The sequence below is a fragment of the Mugil cephalus genome, chromosome 3, assembly GCF_022458985.1.
Source record: "Mugil cephalus isolate CIBA_MC_2020 chromosome 3, CIBA_Mcephalus_1.1, whole genome shotgun sequence".
NCBI lineage: Eukaryota > Metazoa > Chordata > Actinopteri > Mugiliformes > Mugilidae > Mugil > Mugil cephalus.
In genome coordinates this window covers 17,792,750-17,814,428 of record NC_061772.1, presented here as the reverse complement: position 1 = coordinate 17,814,428, position 21,679 = coordinate 17,792,750, and the positions used below count along the sequence as shown (strand labels likewise).

General features: G+C 42.7%; 1 protein-coding gene across 3 annotated transcripts; it reads right to left on the bottom strand.

The window, feature by feature from the left end:
• Nucleotides 1-728: 728 nt before the first annotated feature.
• eprs1 (glutamyl-prolyl-tRNA synthetase 1) lies at nucleotides 729-21,122 on the bottom strand. 3 transcript variants are annotated; one of them, XM_047579977.1, is made up of 36 exons: nucleotides 20,978-21,122; nucleotides 19,322-19,406; nucleotides 19,097-19,196; nucleotides 18,850-19,006; nucleotides 18,607-18,743; nucleotides 18,247-18,341; nucleotides 18,041-18,167; nucleotides 17,744-17,936; nucleotides 17,484-17,655; nucleotides 17,163-17,396; nucleotides 16,989-17,073; nucleotides 16,743-16,802; nucleotides 13,560-13,580; nucleotides 12,166-12,276; nucleotides 11,196-11,332; nucleotides 10,904-11,111; nucleotides 10,706-10,818; nucleotides 10,507-10,624; nucleotides 9,950-10,129; nucleotides 9,706-9,873; nucleotides 9,156-9,428; nucleotides 8,431-8,679; nucleotides 8,111-8,341; nucleotides 7,774-8,039; nucleotides 5,546-5,597; nucleotides 5,235-5,444; nucleotides 5,009-5,081; nucleotides 4,781-4,860; nucleotides 4,541-4,642; nucleotides 4,215-4,370; nucleotides 3,894-4,091; nucleotides 3,480-3,653; nucleotides 2,831-2,991; nucleotides 2,010-2,088; nucleotides 1,858-1,922; nucleotides 729-1,743 (listed from the first exon to the last, which is right to left on the bottom strand). In XM_047579977.1, the coding sequence occupies exons 1-36, from the start codon at nucleotides 21,018-21,020 to the stop codon at nucleotides 1,593-1,595; spliced, it is 5,064 nt and encodes a 1,687-aa protein (XP_047435933.1). In that variant the 5' UTR covers nucleotides 21,021-21,122; the 3' UTR covers nucleotides 729-1,592. The 3 variants fall into 3 exon arrangements, with proteins under 3 accessions (XP_047435933.1, XP_047435935.1, XP_047435934.1); XM_047579979.1 differs by lacking the exon at nucleotides 9,156-9,428; XM_047579978.1 differs by lacking the exon at nucleotides 13,560-13,580.
• Between the last annotated feature and the right edge of the window lie 557 nt (nucleotides 21,123-21,679).

Genomic DNA, 21,679 nt, shown 5'->3' with positions numbered 1-21,679 from the left:
TTCTAGGCTGTCGGTTAACACACACCTGTTAATTCCTGGATTATAGTTCATGACAATTTTAGGAGTCATTTGTAAATAAGATGTATGTGATTTAAGTAAAAGTATGTATCCTAATGACCATCTGGAAACACTGCAGCAAATCAAGGAAGCACTGAGACACAATTTTCAGCTTCAATGCAATGGACCAGAATCAAGTGAACTGCAGATAGAAAATTCCACTCATTCATTTAAATTTCACTAAATGAATTACTAAAATGAGATGCTGATATGAGGACAATGTATCTGTGATCTGATCATGAACGTCCTCAATTCACTTTGCAGCCTTATGCACAATGGTTTTATTTTGAACAAAGACAGGAAGTGTCTGTTATGTAACCATATTCCTATGGAGGCATGATGCACAGTTACTACATACTTCACTATTCATTCACCACTTCCCTGCAAACCAGTTCATCAGATACACTACTACTGTAATCATCATTGTGAAGCTTGTGCTATGATCAGTGTAAAGTCACATTAAATTATATTTTGGTGATTACTTAATTATTTATTTATTTATTTATTAGGTAATAATTGCCATAATAAGATAGGCATAACACTCATATTGATGGAACACACTTTTCTTGCTTTGTTCACTCCTGCAATCCAACACAACCGATAACCAACGGTTATGGGTGGGGATTAGTCGTCTCCACCCATCTTAATCCAGGATCACACACACAGGGAAGTTTACCGTGGAAATGACTTTATTACAGACAAGTTGCAGAGTTCTTTCATTGAGAGAAGTGACAGAAGGCTACATCACTGGCTATTAACCATATATATATATAGTTTGTCACAGTTATGCGTAACTTGGCTCTGGGGGAGCTGAAAGATTTGCCTTCAGCTGTGGACCACGAGCTGCATACTGCAACCGTACAGATGGAGCAGGGCTGACAAAGCTGCGACAGCGACACCCTGACTGCAAGCCTGAGTACAAGCCCGCTAAGTTCCTGAGACAGCGTGGCTGTAAAATGGGACTGTTGGCAGGCTGAGATTACTTTTCCACTGATAGTACTGGATTATTATTATTTTTAAATTGCTTGTTTCTTTTTTGTTGAGAGTTTTCATGATTTCAAAAGGCCCAAACCCACCAAATGAATAAATCCTTACCAAAACATGTGAAATTAATACAAAATGTGACTTTTTTTTTAAGTCAGGAGTTATATAGAAATATAGATAAATGGGTTTCCAAATCCACTAGCTACTATTACGTCATTAGCCATATTTAGGACTCTAGAGGATGACACATTAGAGGTTGTAGTTATTTCCATCCTTCAGTCAATAAATCCATTCAAGGGGCCGTAATAACGGATAATAACAGAATTAGAAGAGTAAACTAGTTGTTTTTCCTTCACCTCCTTCCCTATGCTTCATAACAATGTTAATGTCTGTTAAAACATAACTTCCCGTACTGAAAACCTGCAGTTTATTCACCTACAAGACACCTACAAGAGATCTGTAATGAAAAAAACAATAACAAAAACTGGTAACAGAAGGTGGGGAAGCCCTTTTCTACTGAGTTCTTTGTCTTGCTTCAGAGGAGCAGGTGTTCAGTAGCTGCGACCAAACAGTGTGTAGTACTGTGCCGCCTCCTTGCCACTGACACACATCTGGCCGGGCTGCAGGGTCTTCAGGGGAGAGAAGGGGATGCAGAGACTCTTGGCTCCCATGGATGGGGCACCGGGCTCCAGATCCTGGTCCCTATACAAGAACAAAGCACAAAGAAAAAAAGGTTTTAGTGGCTTAAATTTAAAGCGTTCTCCTTGAAGTGAATGCTGCCTTTCTGTTTTTCTAGGTTACACGTTGTGGACGTACTTGGCAGTGGTTTTCTTGATCCAGTCCTCGCATTCAATGCCTCCACAGAACGGGATCTGGACAATCTATGAAGCAGGACAAATATATAATCACTTAATCACTGTGACGAAGGCAGACAGTAAGAAGTCTGTGTTGTGGGTTGTGTTACTCACTTTGCCCTGGTCCAGCTCTTTCTGGAACTGTTCCATTGTGTCCACAGCCACCATGTGAGTTTTCAGGTCATTTGAAGCTCTGAGACACACACACACACACAGTACATTTTTATCAACATGTTAATGGTTACCATGCAATCACCTTTTCTTGCTGCCAAAATTATGTTTGTTTCCCCACTTACAATCTGTGCAAATCATTTCTAATGCAACAGTGTCAACAGCTCATTGGGCCACATTAGGTAAGTAATGTACATTAAGTAATTGTTACAATACAATTGCTTTTTGTTGCACTTCATTACTTTGCACTGTGTACAATCCTGTGCAATATCCTGCAGTCGCTGCATCTGTTTGCAATTCAATACTTTAGGCTTGTCATGTAATACTTTTTGTTGCTATTCATTACTTTTCTATTTTTTTTATCTCATTATTTTTCTTTTACATAGTCCACAGTGTTACTTTTCTCCACTATGTATATTGTTGCAAACTGCAATTGCCCCACTGTGGGACAAATAAAGGTTTTCTCAATTCTATTTCTATTCCATTTCTATTGAGTTTGGTGCTTCCTTATCTGCGTTTTTATGAGAGCCAATGCCGACCAGTGGTGCAGTCGTCTTCATCTTGCCCATTTCATTAAATAAAAACAACTTCAAAAAGTCAGTTGCATGTGTTTATCTAATCCATATATATGTATGAAGCAGTGTGACAATTTTTATTGTTGTGTATTTAAAAAGCTATCATTTAAGTGTATTTTTTTAATGTTATGTTTTTGAAGGGCATTGTGTGCCAAGCATTAATGTGACTCTGATGTTTATACTGCTTACTTGTTGAACAGGCTGTTCTGGATGTCCTCCAACATGGCCACTAGCTTCTTCTCCACCTCCGCCTCTGGAATCGTCACCTTTGCGCCCGAGTCCCTCCTCACTGCGACACACTGGTGCTGCTGCATGTCTTTAGGGCCCACTTCCACGCGGATCGGAACGCCCTGGAGAGGCACAGGCCACAGTCAAAATATTACACTATTATTCCTCTAAAAAGGCTATTAAGACATCTGATGGTTGGGTTTTGGAGACATTCACTGGACATGGCAACAGATAGCAAGAGAAAATAAAGTAGTAAGGGTTTGCAGAATAAAATTTGACAAAAAGTTTCAATTAATTTGTTCTGACCTGATTACTGACTTTTACTATTTTTCACCATTTACTATTTTAAGTTAGAACTAGTACTATTAAGCCTAAACAGCACATAGGAAAGTAGCGTCATGACAATTTTGTCTAATAATTATCGAGTACAATTCATTGATATTGCAGTAAATACACATTTCACAGTGATTATTGCATGTTTAAATGAGAGAAACATCTTAACTGTTACATTTAATGTAAAAATATTTATGGATTTAATGCATCATGATGTAAATGTATCAACTTCCCTTTGTGTAATGTGGAAAAATGTTATTAAAACAGTCTTAATAACCTTGAGCTCCCAGTGGTTGAACTTCCAGCCTGGGGAGTAGTTGTCTCTGAGGTCGGTCTTCACTCGGATTCCAGCTTCCTGCAGCCTGCTCAGGTATTTGGAACACTGGACTAACAGCGCCTCCTTATCCTGCTCTGGCAGGGATGCAGTGAGACCACATGGGATGATGACAACCTGGGAAAGGTCAGAGTGATGTTAGGCCGGTTTCTTAAGCCAGCGCCGGTTTGTTCATTTGTAATAAATAGGGTGAAAAACATGTGCCTAAAGGAAGAGTCCGTTAATTTCAGTCAAATTCAGATTCTGTGCATGCACCTAAGCTGTGAAGGTTAGACTAATTTAAAGCAAATCTTTTTTGACGGTGGACAGCAGAAGCTGCTCAGAAGTTTGTGTGTGAGAATGTAATCTATGGTCTACCTGCAGACAGGCCACTTTGGGCGGCAGCACGAGTCCCATGTTGTCTCCATGGACCATGGTGAGGACACCAATGGTCCTGGTCGTGATTCCCCAGGAGTTCTGGAAAGCCAGCTGCTTCTCGCCAGGCCTCTTAGGATCCTCAAACACAATCTCAAACATCCTGGAGAAGTTCTGACCCAGATGATGAGACGTCGCTCCCTGAGGAGGAAGGAGGATGTGACAATGGCAACAAATCACGGCTCAGTACTTCTTTACACTTCACTTTCTGCTCGCTTCAAGAATGAGAGCATGCAGTGAATAAATGTAAATAAAGCGCGTTACCTGAATGGCTCGGCCGCTGGCGGAGATGAAAGCCTCCACCGTAGTTGTATAATCTCCTCCGGCAAACTTCTCCTTCTCCGTCTTCCTCCCCTTCACCACGGGGATCGCCATCAGCTCTTCATACACCCTGGCGTACAGATCCAGGATCTGCAACACCTAAATGCACATAAGGCAACAAAAAGAGAACAGTTTTAGGAAATAAAAAGTAGTACGTTTGCTGCACTGCTGAAGTTTGGTTTGGACCAGGGTTTGGTCAGTGAGACAACACACAACACAACACATCTGAACGCAGACATTCAGCTTTAACTCAAGGAGCAGATTCTTACCTCCTCAGCTGCCTCCTCTTTTGTGGCGAAGGCTGTATGTCCTTCCTGCCACAGGAACTCTCTTGTCCTCAGGAACGGCTGGGGATGTTTAAACTCCCATCTCTGAAGGAAGACAATGAAGAATGTAGGAGTTAAAAACAGAGAGTGAAGGAGCGTGGAGTTTGAGAGAACACCAGTCTATTAACAAGAGTGTATGTTTAAAGTAAAAATGAAAGGTTAAGCATTTATATCAACACTGACCACAACGTTACACCACTGGTTGAGCTTGATTGGCAGGTCTCTGTGGGACTGAACCCACTTTGCGTAGGCTGGGTACATCACTGAGGTAAATGAAAACAGAAGTCAGGAAATTAGCATAAACATGCACCTTGCTTCATTAAAAATAAGGTTGAATGTTTTAGAGGCTACATGTTGAGTGTGCCTGCATAGTTACGGTCTTAAACTCCACTACAGAGCTGTGATTCTTACCCGTCTCACTGGTGGGTCTGACAGCAATGGGCTCTGCCAGCTCTGTCTTTCCTGACCGTGTTACCCAGGCGACCTGAAGAGGGGAAAACCACCACCATTAAAAGAAAGTATATACACATTCAAGGTCGATGTTTTCAATCTGGAGCTCTGACCAAGGGGTTTTGTATTTTTTGAATTCCCTGCAATCCGTGGTTCCATCTCTTTTCTTTTAAATACTCTTATTCACCTCAGGAGCAAAGTCTTCAATGTGGGACTTTTCCTTCTCAAGAGCAGCCTGAGAGACGAACATGGGGAAGTAGCAGTTCTCCACACCCATCTTCTTAATTTCTCGGTCAAAGAACTCCTTAATGGACTCCCAGATGGAGAAGGCCCACGGACGCAGCACATAGCAGCCGCTAACGTCGTAGTACTCAATCATCTCCGCTTTAGTGATGACCTGAAGAGTGAGATGATTAAAAAGAGGAATTCTGTGAACATAAGTGAGAGAATTTTATAAACGGTGGACATTCGAGTAGACGTAGAGGACAGTGGTTTCACCTGAGAGTACCAATCAGACAGGTTCTCTTCTTTCTTAGCCTCCAAGCCCAACCTGAGACATGAGACAAAGAAATTAGTTAGTGTGAAACAAACCTTGAAGTAAGAAACTACAACATTTAAACCACTGTTAAATGACTCTAAACCAATGTGCTCCTGGTCAGGAGCGGCTTCTGCAGGTTTGAACAGGTTTGAACATGAGGAACTTAAGACTTTTCAAGATCATTATGGGCTCAATTTAAGACCTACAGGATTTAAGACTTAATGTAATTTAAGACCTACAATGCAAAATATGTTCAAAGCCTGAAGAGCCACTCTGCAACCGACAGGACCCAAAGGATCCACCGCCAACTTCCAGTGTCAGGTGACACCCCCAGAGATCCCCTATCAGGGCCCCAAACGGTCAGATGTTCATTGGCAGCACAAGTGGATTTGAGGCACGTGGTTTAAATGCTGCGGTTGATCCAAAAGCATTAGTGCGGTGTGCAAAACACAAAATGAAATCTATCTGAACTGAATCTTTGACTATTTGTGAGACAGGTGGTGGTGATGAAGTATTCCCCCAGATGCAATGACGGAGCAAACGGGGGAAATGACTACAACATAAACGCTTATATGTCGGGTCATGCCGGCTTAGTTAGTTCACACGGCGTTAATAATTAAGATGCACGTTTCAGGATCATTATTCCTCTGTGCACAAACACAAAGGAGTAATGGCTGCGGTAGTCATTCCAATCAATCATGTAACTCACAGCAAACCAGTTTTCTGCTGCCAACAGACACCACGGGGAGAAACACGACAATCCCTTTTACTGGCACAATACGGTCATATTTATTACACAGCTGAGGAACAAAAGTTATTTATGGACTTTTTTTGCATCTTATATCAAAATGTTTGTCAAATACTCTTTTCAAATCGAAGGTTAAAAAGCGCTAATGTGCCAAAAAAAAGTCTCACGATCAGGGTGTTAGCATGCCGGTATTAGCTAATTATAACACAAAGTACAGCTGAGCTGATGGGAATGTCAGTTTTGAAGGAATTTAGTCACATTCCAGGAGATTTTTATCTACGAATCAGCAAACCATCATAATGATTCAGCCCCTATTGCTTTGTGTCCGTACCACACCCTCACTCCCTATAACTGAGGTTTTACTAATAATAGAAATTTCAAGCACATTACATTACCGTTATGTAAACCTGTGCACAGTGAATAAAGGCCGACTTTAGACACAACTTCTACACCAAATTCCTTAAAAATCCCTCCAACAATTGTCAAAATCCTCCACTACAAGCCAAACTGTCAACATCTTGGCACACGGTGATTTAAAAATAAATAAATAAAAAATAAGTGTACGGTCGATCCTGGGGATTACGACTGCTTGTACAAAATTACATCTTCACTCATCCGAGAGATATTTCAGTCTGGGCCAAACAAGACCGACATTGCCATCCCCTGAGCCATAAAAGCCAAACATGTAGACAATTAATTGTGCAGAACTATCACAAAGCTAGAAATCTCACAGCTCACAGCAGACAACAATCACAGAGTAAGCAAGTCTCTAAACCACATGAAACATTCAGACTTACCAAATCTGATTCAAAAACCCCCTCCGTCGTACAGCTGCGCCTCCATCTTCCAAATCAACACACCCAAGTACCAACGTCTTTGTGTTTCGGCACTGCTCTAAAACCTGGAGTTGTGTTCATTCTGGGACTAGTCCTCCGATAATATACAACTCAACTGCCAGTAACTTGAACACGTACTATCGAACCATGCAGCTCACTCAACTGTGACCCACTATAAAGTTGTTTTGTTTTTTTGTTGTTTTTTTTTTTAAAATTGGCCGTAACATGCTAACATCTCCAGTCAATTTATTCAAATACCAGTTGTAAATGCAATTAAACTGATCCACGTATCTGTTCATCTGTAGTGTATTTATTTTGAATCCACCTGTAAACAACACAACTGTAAACATTTTCTTTTTGAAGATTGTGACAAAGATAAATTTGCGCTTGTAGATGCAATAAGTAAAATAACATTTTGTTCCTCAATGCCCGTCATACTGATGGTCATGTCATTTGCTGTTTGTATTAATTATTATCATTTTAACTGAATTCAGATAAGAACTTGTCATTTATAGTGAACACTGTGTTAGTTGACTAGCAGATTACTTTTTATGGACACTCCTTAGTTTCTTCCCTTTCCTTTCACCCGCTTCCAGTCTCTCACCGTGTCTGTTTCTTGGGTCCTTGACCCTCTCCTGAGCCTCCTGCTCCTCCTGACGACTCCTTGCCCTGCCCGGCCTTGTCTCCTTTAGCCTTCTTCCCGCCTCCTCCTCCCCCTTGTTTCTCAGACTTGTTCTCCCTCTCCTTGCGGTTTTTGTCCTCTCCTCCGGTGGCTCCAGCAGCTGCCACCGGTTTGTAGTCCTCTCCGGTGAGAGTCTTGTACTTGTTCTTCATGTCCAGTAGAGTCTTCACAGCTTCGTCCACCTTGTCCTGAAACGGAGCACTTGTTTGGCCGTTGCCGCACTAACATATTCAATTTCACACTGCGAGTGCCTCCTTACCTTAGGGGCCTTCTCAGACTTCAGCTTTCTCACCAGCTCTCCCTGTTGGGCAACCTGTGAGAACAGTTCTTGGGCCTGTGGGGAAGAGCTGGACTGGTTGGATGCAGAGGTGGTCTGAGTCTGAGGGGGGCTTGTTGGGGCTTGCGCACCTGGTTTGTAATCCTGTCCAGTCTGCTGTTTGTACTCTGCCTTCAGAGCCAAAAGCTGCTTCACCGCAGCGTCGACCTGATCCTGGTGAACAGCAAGAATACAAACATCAGTCAAATTGAGAAAAGTGGGAGGAATACACTGAAAGTAGGGGGTGGAAGATGAAATCTCACTTTAGGAGCTTTTTCAGCCTTCAGTTTCCTGACCACTTCTCCCTGTTCAGAAACCTTCCCGTAGAGGCCAGAGGCGGCAGGGACAGGGCTGGGGCTGCTCTGGACCGGAGCTGGGGCCTTCTGAGCTGGGGCCTTCTGAGCCGGGGCCTTCTGAGCCGGGGCCGCTCCAGGCTTGTACTCCTGACCAGTCGTCTGTTTGTACTCTGCCTTCAGGGCAAGCAGCTGTTTCACTGCAGCATCTACCTGGTCCTGGAGAAACACGGCAGGAAAATGTAACTCAGCTCAGAGACACTTTTATTATCCTACAAAGGGGGTGAACGTGCACAGAATTAACACCAGGGCTGAAAAATATATTTATAATCCAATGCACAGTGAATGCAGCTTTATGCTGGTTAATCTTTTTTTGTTTCTAGTCTGGAGGCCAGGTCCTTAGAATAAACCAATATTATTATGTTGATTAACAAAGAAACTAGATTTACTAGATAGATACAAGGATTTGATTTAAGTAAAATATGGTAAGGGTTCTTAAGAAGACACTCTTTTTTCCACACTGTGAATTTCTGAACAGAAATAGATAATAGGTTCAGAACAGTCATTTATTTTTACTGAGGAGTTGCAAAGGAGCGAAGTGGAAACGCAATATCTGTGACAATGTAAGAGACAATCAGCTGTCCCACATGTTGGGACCTTTGTCTTGTAAAGGACGCCTTTCCTTTCCTGAATACCTTGGGAGCTTTTTCAGACTTCAGTTTCCTCACGACTTCCCCCTGTTGTGCGACACGCTCGTACAGGCCCGCGGAAGTAGGTGTAGAAGAAGAAGAAGAAGAAGAAGAAGAAGGGGGAGGGGAAGTGGTGGAGGAGGTCGCAGACGGAGTTGAAGAAGAGGAGGAGGAAGAGGAGGAGGCCGCGACCATTCCTGGTTTGTAATCCTGACCGGTCAGCTTTTTAAACTCTGCCTTGAGAGCGAGGAGCTGCTTCACTGCAGCGTCAACCTGGTCCTAATATCAGTGACAAATCATCGTACAGTTTGTGGCATTGGCGAGAATAATAGTGGCTGTCATGCAAATGGCATGGGGGACGTTAACGGTGACTGGACAAATCACACGTGAAGGGAGCGACCAGACAAGTGATTTTTGACCACAAACGAGGACACGCAAAATGAAACGCAAAACAGCACGATGTAAATGACAAACAAATGACTCAAATGGGACGTGAGTGGAGAGTAAACAGAGCAGGCGAGAACATGGATTATAGATTAGCGAAATGTTTCCATACCTTAGGAGCCTTCTCTGCTTTCAGTTTCCTGACGAGCTCACCCTGCTGGGAAACGCGGGTGTAAGGACACGAGGTAGAGTCTGACAAAGAGGTAGGTGGGGCCGGGTCAGATGTAGGAGGAGTCATGCCTGGCTTGTAGTCCACACCGGTTTGCTGCTTAAACTGCGCCTGCAGACAAGTATGCAAATCACTGAAATATTTGACTGAACGTCTTTGTCACATGTTTTAACTGAAGCTGACATACCTTGAGAGAGAGAAGCTGCTGAACAGCCTTGTCCACTTCATCCTTAGGAGCTTTGGCAACCTTTAGCTGGCGGACAGCTTCACCCTGCGCTACGATGCTTGAGAAGAGGTCAGACGCTGAGGCTGGGGCTGGGGCTGGGGCTGGGGCTGGGGCAGAGGGTGAAGGGGCTTTGGTGGCGGGCTAAGACAAACGAGGAGGAGAGAAAGAAAATTACTGGGGCCAGTTTATCCCAGGTGTCTAAAAGGTGTTAAACTTTTACTTTACTGGTTAGACAAGTTAGGAAACACCACATAATGCTGCTTCCCACGGATATCCCAAAACATGGGTGTGCTGTACTTTTAGTTTCGGTTGGAGTGTTTAATGTTATGTTTGCCTACTCCCTGTACCTCTCTCAAAAGGTGAATGCCACAAAAGAAAAAATCAGAGCACATTAGTGTCTGAATAATAGCAGCTGCCTTGAGGCAAATGACATAGTCCTAGCTCAATTTAACACTGTTAATGATTTGTTCTTAGGTTTTACACACTGATAAGGTGGTCGGTGCATGATAGCAACTCACTGTGCTGCTGGAGGCCTGGCTCTTGCTCTTGTCCTTGGAGCCGGCAGTTGGCATCTCCTTAGTGTGGCCGTCGGGAATGTAGAGCAGGACGCAGGGACTCTCCTTACAGCTGTTAGGACTGAACACACAACGCACAGTTAGACGCAAACGCCGACAGGACAATCGAAGAGGCAGCCACAGACCCTCCAAAGTGTTTCACCTGACTGGCTCATAGGGTTGGTCACAGATGTAGAAGCCCCGCCTCTGAAGCTGGAGGATGTCCCCTTTCTTCAGGTTCTTCAGACAGGGATCGCCAAGCATCTTCTCCTCTAACTGAGATCAACAGTGACAGCAGATGAGACAGGAACGACTCTGGAAATGTCACACACAGGCTGCACCCACACAGCACAGGACTGACCTTGCTGTTTTTGTTGATGTATTCCTTGAAGTCGTCGTCTTTGGTGATGACGGCTTTAGAGATGAGCGGCTGGTAGTTGATGCAGATGGTGGGCAGCAGCGGGGCGCTGGTTGTGTCGGTCAGCCAGGTGATCTTGGTCGTCTTCTTGAAGTCTTTGTTCTCCAAGTTCAGACGAGCTTCCATGGACACAACCTTACCGTCAGGCCCTCTGAACGGCGAGAAAGGCTCATTAGCGCTTTAACCCGACACAGTTCTCAAAAACACAGAATGCGTGAGCAATGACCGTACGAACTTGTTGATCTTGGTGATGATGAGGTTTCCCCAGTTGATGAAGGTGACCACTTCTCCCTCCGTGAAGGTCTCGGCGTCGGCTCCTTCAACCAGAACTCTAGGTCCATACCAGACCTCCTTCATCCCGACATCTGCGTTCTGGATGGGTATAGATTCGGTCTTCAGTTCAATGTGTCTAGTACTACAGAGTCTTAATGGCAAATCACCACTGAACTACATCGCATTGGACACTTCTACACGCGGTTTCACGCTGGATCAAGAAACACCATTTCCCATCACAGAGGAAGGACCACATCAGTGGTTTGGAACCATCAGTCAATTAAATCCTGTGGCTCAAAACTTACAATCCATGCAAGTGTTGATGTCATTTCTTCTGCTCTTTAAACAGTGATTTTCCACCAGACATATTGTTCCATTGTCCTTCACATCATCCTTTTTTGCTGAGTTTATTGGCCCATAATTAGGACACGTTCCCTGTGGCTACATTGTACTATCGTATGTGTGAAACAGTCTGTGTTTCCAGTGAAAATGTTCACGTCAGCATGAGGTGGCAGTCTATAGCTCCAGTGAGTGAAAGCACACACCCTGCACTCTTCATCTGGAAGGCCTTAAGGAAAAAGATGGCAGCAACTCTGGGCTTCACACCAGCTCCAACACAAACCAATGGATGACGTCACACCTCTTCTTACATACAGCCCATGAACCGCAACACATGCCGGACCACACAATCCACAACGGAGCGGTTTGACTGCCACTAGTAGACTGTTCAAACATCTTAGCCACAATATTTGAGTTAGAAACAAGGTGTGGCTTCTCATAAAATACATTTCGGCCACACAAATTAGTCAATGACTGAAATTACAACAGTGGTTGTTACAAAACTAAAGATCTTTTGATGTCTAAAGCACTTAATTGTAAGGGTGGATCAATCGCATCAGCTCAGCTAAAATCAGGCTAGAAAAATTGCTAACCTTGGGATGTTTGGCCACTTCTTTCATCTCTTCAGCAGCCTCTGGGATGGACACTGGAACCACGTAGGAGCTGGACAGAGCTGTGTACCTGGGAGCTACAGGGTCAATGACCTAAAACAACAACACAGGAAAAGACATATACACACACAAACACACTCAGATCAGTAAAAGAAACAGTGCAATATTACTTTATATATATATATATGTATATAAAAAAAGAACTCCATATATGAAAATGCTGAAGCAGAAAACAATGAGTGAAAAGTATGATGTAAGTGACAAGAAAGCAAGAAAGCAGGCCACATGAGAAAGATGGAGAAAGAAATTTGACCGCAAGACTGACTCCAGCATGACTGTATGCAGCCCAGGGACACAAGCTTATGCTCAGCTGTTTACTCAAACGCCACTGACACGCACTATTTTACCAGCCAGGTTAAGCCAGTGATAGCAGAGATGTTTGAAAAATCCTCCTTAACAAGGGGTGAACATCAACCCATGAAAGACGTGGTGGATGTTACTCTTTAAACGTCCTCATATGACACTGAAAACATGACAAAAGCAGCAACTACACGTGGATCTAGTTGAATGACCCAGGACCAGTTCTACTGCTCAAAACAGCCCCTCTTTAGACATTAATACATAACTTTTTATTGCACAGTGTCAAGTTTGAGCAAATATATCAGCATATTTTTGTTTTTTAAAGATTACTACTATATTACACTCATCTTTCCTTTTCTCGCTGATAAAATCTTCATTAATTTATATTCTTTGACCCTAGTTAGGCTGTGGCGTTCTTCTGTGAATTTCCAAAGTGGAGCCCTTTGACAAAGGTCTATTGTTCCTCCTTAGAAATGGTTGCTCGTAATGTTGGTGACTCAGAAAGTGAAAAGGGAAGCGTTGCCATTACTACTATGATGATGAACGCTAGAGACGCATCAGTGTTTGAAAGGACAACTTCTCTAAAGCCGATAAGAAAATGTGTATGTGTATGTGTAAATGTGAGTCTAGTGACAGATGAAGGACGGGAGTAGTAAAGGAGACAAGAAGTGATGCTGAATCTCCTGTGAGTTATTAAATAATTAAATGATTCAGTTATATTGCGTGATTAAAGGTTAGACTACTAAGACTAAAAATATAAATGATAAACCCACAAATAACATCTCAACCACAAATGATGCATTTACTTCTGGAGCTAGTCTCTATTCAGAACATTACAGCATATACAAAGAAATGCTTTACCTCGAACTTCTGTTTTAATGATAGTTTAGAGACCCTTATCCTCTCTGAGCATCTGTTTGGCTGATAAAATAGCGAAGGCCGTGGATGGACGCATTATGAGAGCGGGGAGCGTGAAAATGGGGAAGAGCAGGGGGGAGCAGGAGGTGGAGGAGTACCTTCAGACAGCTAACTGGCAGCTTGGAAACAGAAGAGTGAGATGCCGTTTAATGTCAGATACAAGGAGGGAGGGATAGAGAGAGAAAGAGGAAAGAGGTAGAGACACATTTACACAGAATGGGTTGGTCACATAATTTCTCCTTGACATCTGCTACTCCTTCCTGAGTTTCATCTCAGCCTCTAACCAAGACTTTGGAGCAAAATGCAACACAAAAAAAATAGAAATTAAAGAGACCAAGATTTCTGAGCTGTGTATATACGGTGGTCAGCCATGACATTGTGACTTCCCACTAATACTGTGACGGCACCAAGACGTTAGCAGCAGATCCTTTAAGTCCTGTAAGTTGCGAGGTGTGGCCTCTATGGATCTTACTTCCTACTGGACGCGACTGAGATCTGGGGAATTTGGAGATCAAGTCAAGACTTTGAACTCATTGTTGTGTTCCTCAAACCATTCCTGAACCATTTTTCTGCTTTGTGGCATGTTTCTTCACCAGCTGAAAGAGGCTACTGCCATCAGGGGATACTACTTCCATTAAAATGTTTGCATGGTCGGCAACAAAGAATGGCAGTACCCAAGGTCTCCAAGCAGAACATTGCCCAAGGCATGGAGCTAGCTCTGCCGACTTTCCTTCTTCCAAATTTAAATGAAATGTCCATGTGATATAAAAGAAAATGCTACAAATCATGACGGGCCACCTTATTTCAGCTTCACCATTGTAGGAGCTGTCAGAAGTAGAGAGGAGTCAGCAGTGACACCCTGAAACTAGTTACATACTCCACAGGAAGCCAGAAAAAAAGTTTGTTTCGGCCAAGAAATTTATACTTCACAAGAAGCTCAAGCGCTGAACTCCGAGGAAGTCCTCCTTTTTCTGACCAATCATGGAAAAGTAACTGAACACCACACGGGAGAAAAAAAAAAAAGTTCTGCCCGACTGATGTGTCGAGAACAAGATGCGAGAGCAAATTTCTCGTGGCCTATGTAGCTTTGACTGATCTACCCAAGTCCACGTGCAACAAAACTACGATGCAATGTGTGCTCCAACACTGCTCCATCAGAAGCAGCATTAACGTTTCAAAGCCATTTAAGCTACAGTAGCTCATCTGGATCTGACCACATGGGCCAGCCTTCCATCCCCTATTAGTAGGTCACCGTCTTCCTTTCAGTAGACCACTTTTGTTGGGTACTGACCACAGCAGACCAGGAACTACCCACGAGAGTCGCAGTTTTGAAGATGAAAAACATCTTCATCTCATCTCGGGTCATAACGGCTGCTCTATGTACATTCAGTTACTGTGAATTATTTTCATTGCATAGTAAGAAAAAATCAACAGTAGATCACTGGAGACAAGACAGCAATAATATGTGTGCATGTGAGCTTCAGCAGGCAAACACACTGAAGAAGGGTGTTTGAATTACTTCAGTGATATTCAAGTGTTTGACTTTGGAAACAGTCTGACGTCAAGCAGACGATGGTGCTGTACAACATTTGTGAAAACTGCAGTGGACGCCTGACAAACCTGTTCTAGCATCTGAGTCTGAAACAAGCAGTGGACAAAGAGCATTTCCTTGAGATTCAGATGCCATCTACTGTCCTGATTCTAAAACTCAGCTGCTTCCCAGTACAACAGATATGACAGAAAACAACCTATTCCAACCAATCTGTAAAAAGATAATAACCTTTCCAGAAGTGATTTTATATAACCTACATGTGCATGCTTAAAACTAACTCAGTTAATCAAATACTTTCACTTTCATTTTCTGCAAATATCCTCAACCGTTTGCATCAATCTGTATAAGACTCTATAGACAAAAGTGTCCACAACAGTAGACACTAGTGTACAGCAGGCTACTCACAGTTAAGTAGTCTAACACAATTAGGAAATATATTTTCAGTTACATAGTGTAGTGACTAAATCATGTGAATGAGGCATGTAGGATTAGAACATTTAAAACAAACACCTGTGAAAAATGCATGTAACCACATTTAAACATACGGAAACTTTCAATTACCCCAATTCAAGTTTAGGGGCATGAAACTGTCCAAAGAGGGCCTGGTGGAGTGGGTTAGTTGCACATGCATATGAAGCCCTTTGGAACAGATATAGTTGTCAAACTGGCTTTAACTGTAAATATTTCTGAATAATCCTTTCTGTCCTGTCTACCACTGTATCCGTCTGCACCTGTCAGAAACCTTAAAACACTTTTTTTTTTTTTTTTTTTTTAAAATGAAATGGAAACTAAGTTGACTGTCTGGTAGGGACACACCATCTACCGGACTCTGAGATGAAGCAGCAAGTGCCAGCAAGGTAAAACACGCAGAAGAAGCCACACTGATGTTCAGATAAAAAAGAAAAAAAACAAAGCATGGGGACAACAAATCACAAATACAAAGAAATGGGGGACATTAAAAACAAAGCGTCTGTTTTTTTTTTTTGTTTGTTTTGTTTTTTGAAGCCACGGGGGTTAATATGAAGGGTGAGGTGTGCTGTAATGAAGCCGAGGAGAGAGGAGGTGGTAAATGAAAGCGTGAAAACAGAATGAGATAGACAGCGAAGCAGATAGAAGCCATGCCAGCAGTGAAGGACACGGGCAATTCTCTGAACCTGTGTCGTTTACCGGCTTCCGCCCTGAAGGTTTGCGTTTTGTTCATTAAACGCGTCTCGTTCTCGTCTATTTATAGTATGTGATTGTGAATGAACTCAACTCGTATGCTTCTTTTATCACGTAATCCTACTCCTCAAAAAGGATACAGAATATACAAAATAACTCATTAAAATGATCAGTCATGTATGCTAACAAGAGTGTACAGCCACGCTAACAACACCCATCATGTTAACATCAGCATGCTAATATGCTAAATTCGCTAACAAAAGTAACACTATGTGGTTTAGGTGTTGACTATAGGCATCCACTTAGTTTAGTGTGTTAACATATTTCAAAATAGCACTAAACAGAAGCACAATAAGTCTTTCAGTCTGGGTCAAACCTGCTGTAAAGCTAAAAAGATTGATTTAGAAAATGATGTAACATTAATAAAAACGTTTTTAAATGTTATTTGTACTGCTGCGGCGAAGCTGAATGGCCTGACAATGGAGCAAAACTCATTATCAGAATATTATTTGTCACTAGGTTCAGAAAATCAATCCTAGGTGTGAAATGACAGCATTAAAAGATTTACCTTCTTATTGAAGGCCCAGATCTTGTCCCACTCCATGTTCACCACTGATCTTGATCCACCCTAGAAAGAGGAAGATACAAGAAAAGCTTTTTATTTTTAAGTAACTGTGACATTATGGCTGAACATTGATTTAATTTTTATATACTCTATACTGATATAAAAGGATACGACATTCAATACTGCTTCTACTCAAGTACATAAACCCCCTTCGTCTCTCTTTAACTAATGACAGGCTGACAGATGTACCTGGGCTGCTATGAACTGTTTCAGTCCCTCCACAGTCATTCCTCTCCTCAGGACTCCTCTGACAGTGGGGAAGCGCGGGTCATCCCTGAAAGACAGGATGAAATCATAATTAAAACAAAACATTGGAAAATAGAGGAAAAACATGAGAAAAAAAAAAAAACAAGTTAAACCTACCACCCGTCGACGTATCCCTGGTCGACGAACCAGGTGAGCTTCCTCTTGGACAGCACTGTGTTGTTGAGGTTAAGTCTGGCATACTCCCAGATGTAGGGCTTTCTGAGGCCCAGAGCATCGATTATCCAGTAGAACTGGTCGTCACGATCGTGGTACTCGGTGGTCCTAAGAGCATGGGTGACACCCTCCAAACTGTCCACGATGGGGCAGGCAAAGTCATACGTTGGGTAGACTCTACAGGAAAAGGGATGGTGTGTTAAGTTTTACATCAGCTGAAATTACTGCTGCCAGGCGATCATGTATTAATTGTGACAGGCATACTTGTAGGTGCTTCCGGTGCGAGGGTGGGGAGTGTTCTTGCAGCGGTAGAGGGTGGGGTCTCTCATGCAGCCGTTGTTGGAGCTCATATCCATCTTGGCCCTCATGCAGCAGCTCTGACCTAACTCCGTCCCTGCTTTCATCTCCTCCCACATCTTCATGTTCTGCTCCACAGCTTCAGAAGAAAAAGAGGGAGAGTGAAGTTGCATAAATATGTACACGATGTAGCGTGTCAGCATTCTCTATGACTGTCTCAGGCGTACTGTTGCTTCTGCACTTGGACTCAAGGCGCTGCTCCCTCTCCTGCTTCATCTGCTCAGGAGGGGTGTTGTCGATGTAGGCCTTGCCCTCAGAAAGAAGCTTCTCTGCAAATTTCATTATGATGGGAAAATGGTCGCTGGTGTAGGTGAACTGGTCCGGATGAATCTGGAGCATGGCGACATCTTCCAGGATCACCTGAGGTGAAGAGAAGATAAGAACACCAAACAAGACGTGATAAGACAGGACAGGAATGTCTTTACTTTCTCATGGGTTGGTCTCTGGGACCATGGATATCTCACCTTCTCAAAGTCCTCCTTCTCCTTCTCAGGGTTGGTGTCATCAAAACGCATGATGAGCTTTCCTTTAAATGAGACTTGGTAGTGCTGGTTGAGGAGGGCAGCTTTGGCGTGACCGATGTGCAGGTATCTGCTCACAAAGAAATGGTCCAGGGTTAAGAAACATATTGGTCTCCATTTATAAAAAGGAGCTCGTTCTGAATCCTTACCCGCTGGCCTCGGGAGGGAATCGAACCACTACCTTGCCCATCTCAGCCCCTGGCAATTCCACAAACTTCCCGACATCCTTCTTCTTGTCGTCCGACTGTCAAAGACAAACGCAGTCAAGAACAAGACCAAAACACAGCTTTTATCTCATAATCTTCTCCTAATAATTTATGCCAATACTACGAGATTGTTAATCAGTGTTGCTTTTATATAGTGATACAACATTTAAAAACATTTTCCACATAGACATTATTATTTTTTTCAGTTTAAGGCTCAAGCCAACCTCACCCAACGTAACATTCATAGTTAAAAACCTTCCACTTCAATTCTTTAAATTGTAAAAACCAACAAAAACCGCTTACATTGGATTTGTTGAGTGGAGCTCTCTTGCTGGCGTACTTGTTACACACAGCAGTGAAGGGAACCTGTGAGCTAAGGAAGAAGAACCAGCGGCTGACGTGGGAGAAGGATTTGCTCTGGCTTGGCCATTCATCATGACCTGCAGAGATTTAAACGCAACTTGACATGCTGCACTTTACTTTAAAAAAAAACAAAAAAAAAAAAAACAAACAAAACTAAAAAAAAAAAAATCTTGTGCTACTGACCTTTGAGGGCAGCCCAGACAGACAGGTCAGCCAGGGTGATGGCATGTCCTACAAGGAAGGTGCGTAGAGACAGGACCTTGTCCAGTTCACCCAGCGCCACAGTCAGACCGGGCTGATCACACAGACGCCGGGCGCTGAACTCCAGCCAGTGGTCAACCTGAGGAGGACACCAAACAGAAGCTCAAACGAGGATCACAAATCCTAAGCGGTTACAACGTATTTAAGTTTGCACACAATATTTACACACCTCAGTCTGCTCCATCATGTTAGCTCCATAGAGGCCAAGAGCAGGAGCCACCCGTGCCAGATAGCGACTGATGGCATTGGCATCGTTGAACTGGATGGAACTGTATGGAGGAAAGAAAACAAAGAAACGTCAAGTATTTTCACGCATTCGATACAATATGATGTAACCTGCTGAAAACCTGCTGAAACCTGATGAGCAGCTTTTTAAGTCCACTGTGTCACCTACTCTGAGATGTGAAGACGGTTATCTTTAGCTTCCTCCACAGACACCTGCACAGTGCTCTTCACATGCTCTGCAGCCAGGAGGGCTCCTGCAAAATACAGCGTTTGTGAATGTTGGGTAAACTGAAATCCCCACAGATCTCTCGCAACCAGTTGGATTGGTCCTTAAAGACAGACTTGAAAACACAGTCTTTTGAAGACTAGGTACTAAGTAGTCCGACACTGCACCTCGTGCAGGGGCCTTCAACATGTCAGCAGTGGAAAAGTGCTTAGCTTAAGGTGTGGATATAAATACGTATGACAGTACTGGGGCTATATTGCTGTTATATGTGATCCTAGTTAATTCTGCACAAACAATCTTACAGTGGGGTGACCAGACGTTCATGATTTCTGGGGAGCTGTCCTTGATTTTAGCAGTTTATGAATGAGAAAAAAAAAATGTTGTGCACAGGCTACAACAACAGTTATTACAGTAGCCAGTCACGCTGCTATCGACATTACAGACAGAGCAGTTTAAATATGTAATTGTCCTTGTTTCTTCATTTCATCTAGATAACATTCATTTATTTATTTATTTTTTGTGTTCTCGGATTTCATTTCAGAAAACTGGTCCCCTTATCCCACAGGAGTCTCTAGTTAAATACGGTTAGGGATTACAAAACCAGAAATAAACAGACAATGTCAAACCAAACCAAAAAAAAAAGATGTAGACAAACGAAACACAAAGCAATGCGCAAAAAAAACACATGAACTTGAGTCCACGTTTCATGGTCTTGCATCAGCCCCCTGTTCAAAAATATCCCAAGGGCGGCGCTGTTCAGCCACAAACAAGGCTGTTGGGTGTATTAGCTAACACTGAAACAATAAATGCATTTTAAACCATGTCATTGGAAGAGTTTGACACCGCATCGTGGACTGTCCGGGTTACAGATCATGGACACATGTAACATATAAACACCTACAGCCACTCAGCTGGGCTAATTCGGGCTAATTAATACCTATCGCTACTATACGTCCCAATGAATCATGTGATTTATCAATGTTTCGTTTCAGAGAGCACACGTGTTTTTTTCTGTATAGCGACCCGCTAGATGAACTAACAACAAAGGTGACATGTAATGTGTCAAACGCTGTGGTCTTCATTCATTCATTTATTTATTTTTTTACCAACTGTCCACATGTTGTGCTTCTTTGAGTGCCACGAATACACGGCAGCTAGCGTTAGCATTAGCATACACACTGTGCTCTCATGTGCATTTGAACATATAGAGACACGTTTGATCAGGTTACAGAACAGGCCACTGTTCAAAGGAAATGGTGATATGTTCTGAGTTTATTTATTTATTTGGCTGGTTTACATTATTTAACAAGAAAAGGTGAACTTTTGTCGGTTTAAATTGCTTTTGCGTCTGCAGCGTTACCACATAACCACAGCAGCCGCTACGATGACTTCAACTATTCACTGTTGAATGTACGCAAAGACACATTTAGCAAGGCCACTTAACAGTGGGTTAGGGTGACACGTAGAGAAGCTAGTAGCTAAAGTAGCCCAGCTGTCACTGGGCGCATGCATGCAGACTCACGGCTAACGTTACTGAAGAAGTCCTATGTTTTTATTATTATTTTTATTCAGACATGTCCAGGAATAGCTGCAACTCACCTAGAGGTGGGTTGTTTGAGTTGATGGTGAGGTTTAACGCCATTCTGCGAGATCCTTCTTCCACAAAGGTGGTGAAGCTTCAACACTGGTGAAGAGACTCACTCCACGAAGCAGACATGAAAAATCCACTCCTGAGCTGAAGACAACAAAGAGGTGCAACACTGCCACCAACTGCACGGGAGTACAAACACATGCTAGATTTGGAGAACTGGCACAATATTCATTTTATAAATATCAAAACTAGGTGATAAATCAGAAACCTTATCATGTCAGATGACATTTTACAGAAGCATACCCCAAAAACTGGTTTGAGTCTCACAACAAATTAGCCCCTGTATTTCTGCGAAAAATGATGGGGACGATGACAAATCATGAGTGCCCGGAAATCCAGGGGCATCCAGTTAATTATTTAAACAAGTTAAAAGCATTTTCTTGAATTTTTCAGATTTTTTTTGTGATGACAGAGCAATCTCTCTCAGTCTTCAGTTGTTATGATACACCACTATACAGTTGGCTTTTTGAATCAAATAAAATGCCTTGGAATGCAAATCATACAAAATATACACTAAAATTCAGGAAGACGTCAGCACAACCTATACATCTCACTCTCTGATAGACAAAGTACAATTTTTACTTTTCTAATATTTGTTCTCCTTCTTCTCTTACAGTGAACTTTCAGTTTTATCCAACCAACAGTTCAAA

Coding starts and splice junctions, on each gene's coding strand:
- eprs1 (XM_047579977.1), bottom strand. CDS start 21,020: ATGGCGTTAAACCTCACCATCAACTCAAACAACCCACCTCTAG. Junction 12,277..13,559: donor TGCCAGTTAGCTGTCTGAAG/GTACTCCTCCAC, acceptor TTGTTGTTTTAG/GTCATTGACCCTGTAGCTCC. Junction 1,744..1,857: donor ATCAAGAAAACCACTGCCAA/GTACGTCCACAA, acceptor GTTCTTGTATAG/GGACCAGGATCTGGAGCCCG.